The sequence below is a fragment of the Cynara cardunculus genome (assembly GCF_001531365.2).
Source record: "Cynara cardunculus var. scolymus isolate 2C chromosome LG 4, CcrdV1, whole genome shotgun sequence".
Taxonomy (NCBI): Eukaryota; Viridiplantae; Streptophyta; class Magnoliopsida; order Asterales; family Asteraceae; genus Cynara; species Cynara cardunculus.
The window spans coordinates 19451249-19453182 of record NC_037531.1 but is presented as its reverse complement, the minus strand read 5'-3'; the positions used below and the strand labels follow the sequence as shown (position 1 = coordinate 19453182).

At 38.9% G+C, this 1934-nt stretch overlaps 1 protein-coding gene across 1 annotated transcript; it reads left to right on the top strand.

The window, feature by feature from the left end:
- Window positions 1-811: 811 nt before the first annotated feature.
- On the top strand, window positions 812-1721 carry LOC112511723 (ESCRT-related protein CHMP1B-like). The gene has a single exon (XM_025117441.1). The coding sequence runs from the start codon at window positions 931-933 to the stop codon at window positions 1540-1542; it is 612 nt and encodes a 203-aa protein (XP_024973209.1). The 5' UTR covers window positions 812-930; the 3' UTR covers window positions 1543-1721.
- Window positions 1722-1934: the final 213 nt, after the last annotated feature.

Below are 1934 nucleotides of genomic sequence, written 5' to 3'. Positions count from 1 at the left end.
ATAATAATTAAGTATTCTGTTAGAACTCAATGATTATTGTAATTATATTTTAGATTTTTTATATTTAAAATGAGATGTTTATCCTGTATTTGATTGTATTTATCTGCAGTTAGTTACACGAATTCAGATATGGGATGAAATCGGATAGGGATGAACGAGTTTAAGAGTTTTAGCCAAATACTTTATAAGATAGTATAGATTGGAATTCTGTTACACTTTTGGTCCTTTTAACTACCTTTCGTTAAAGAGACACATGGACGCTTTGGTCATAATAATTTTTATTTTTATTTTTAATTAAAAATAACGAAATGATAAATGAGCAAAATGCCCCCGAGTTAAACAAAGTTTTTTAATAAAAACCATTCATAGTGATTAAAAGTGTAACAAGTTGACAAACACAGTAACCAAAAATGCAATTATTTTAAAATAACGAGACTTGATTGTGAGTAACAACCAAATAGACTAAGGCTGTTTGTTTATTTCTTAATAATTATATTAAGATGCAACATCTGAATCGTTAAGAAGTGAATCTTGTTTTGCATAAAAATTTGTCTCTAATAGTTCTAAAACCCTTAACCATTTCACACCATAATTTCATTGTAAACAATTATCAAACCGTTATAATTCATTTTGCATTATATCATAAGAGTTACTTAATCATAAGTCACTTAATCATTTTGACTACTTAATCATTTTGCACCAAACCATTAAGCTACTACCCATCCGACCCTGAAATGGTAATGGTTGTCGGTTTTTGTTAATTTGGTCGCAAAGTATACAAGGTGCATATCGGACCACAAATCATAACGGTCACCGGGACATACGCCAAAATCGCCAAGAATTGAAGAGACCAAACCCTAGATCACAAAAGGGGGCAAATTTTAGCAGTTTCTCCGATCTCTCGAAATCGAAACCCTAGAACCTAGAAGAATGGGGCAAGCGGAGAAATTGATGAACCAGATCATGGAACTGAAGTTCACCGCGAAGAGCCTCCAACGACAGGCAAGAAAGTGCGAGAAAGACGAGAAATCCGAGAAACTCAAAGTCAAGAAGGCAATCGAGAAAGGTAACATGGATGGAGCAAGAATTTACGCCGAAAACGCGATCCGTAAGCGTAACGAACAGATGAATTACCTTCGTTTAGCCTCTCGCCTCGACGCCGTTGTCGCGAGGCTTGAAACACAAGCGAAGATGAATACGATCAGCAAGTCTATGGGATCGATAGTCAAATCTCTTGAATCAACCTTAGCGACGGGTAACTTGCAGAAGATGTCGGAGACGATGGATCAGTTTGAGCGACAGTTTGTGAATATGGAGGTGCAGGCGGAGTTCATGGAGAGTTCTATGGCTGGAAGCACTTCTCTCTCGACTCCGGAAGGAGAGGTTAACAGCTTGATGCAGCAAGTGGCAGATGATTATGGTCTAGAGGTGTCGGTGGGTTTGCCACAACCTGCTGCGCACGCTGTGCCAACGAAGAACGCCGAGAAGGTTGATGAAGATGACCTTTCTAGGCGTCTAGCAGAGCTAAAAGCCCGTGGGTAACTGAAAATCGTCAGAGGAGTTGTGAATACTCTTTATATATTTGGCATACTATCTGCTACCTGAATAAGTCTGTACATTTGCCTGAGTTTTGATTTGGTTGTATCTCTGACTGTTATACTGCTTCAATCCGATCCATGCACATATAATTTGATGGCACACAGCATGATGCTTTCGTTGTCACTGGTTGTTTTCCTGATAACAATGCGTATCATCACCATACTATATATATTTGGGGGGGGGGTGTTATTCATGAAAGAACTCTGCATTCGGTGAGAACTGTGAGATCCATTCACAACCACACATGTTGAACCCGTACATGGTAATTCACACTGTGATTACTTAGGGTGCGTTTGGTACGCTGGACAGGGTGGGACAGGACAGGACAGAACACA

Bases quoted from the DNA above. Each gene is read 5' to 3' on its own strand.
- LOC112511723 (XM_025117441.1), top strand. From the start codon at position 931: ATGGGGCAAGCGGAGAAATTGATGAACCAGATCATGGAACTGAAGTTC.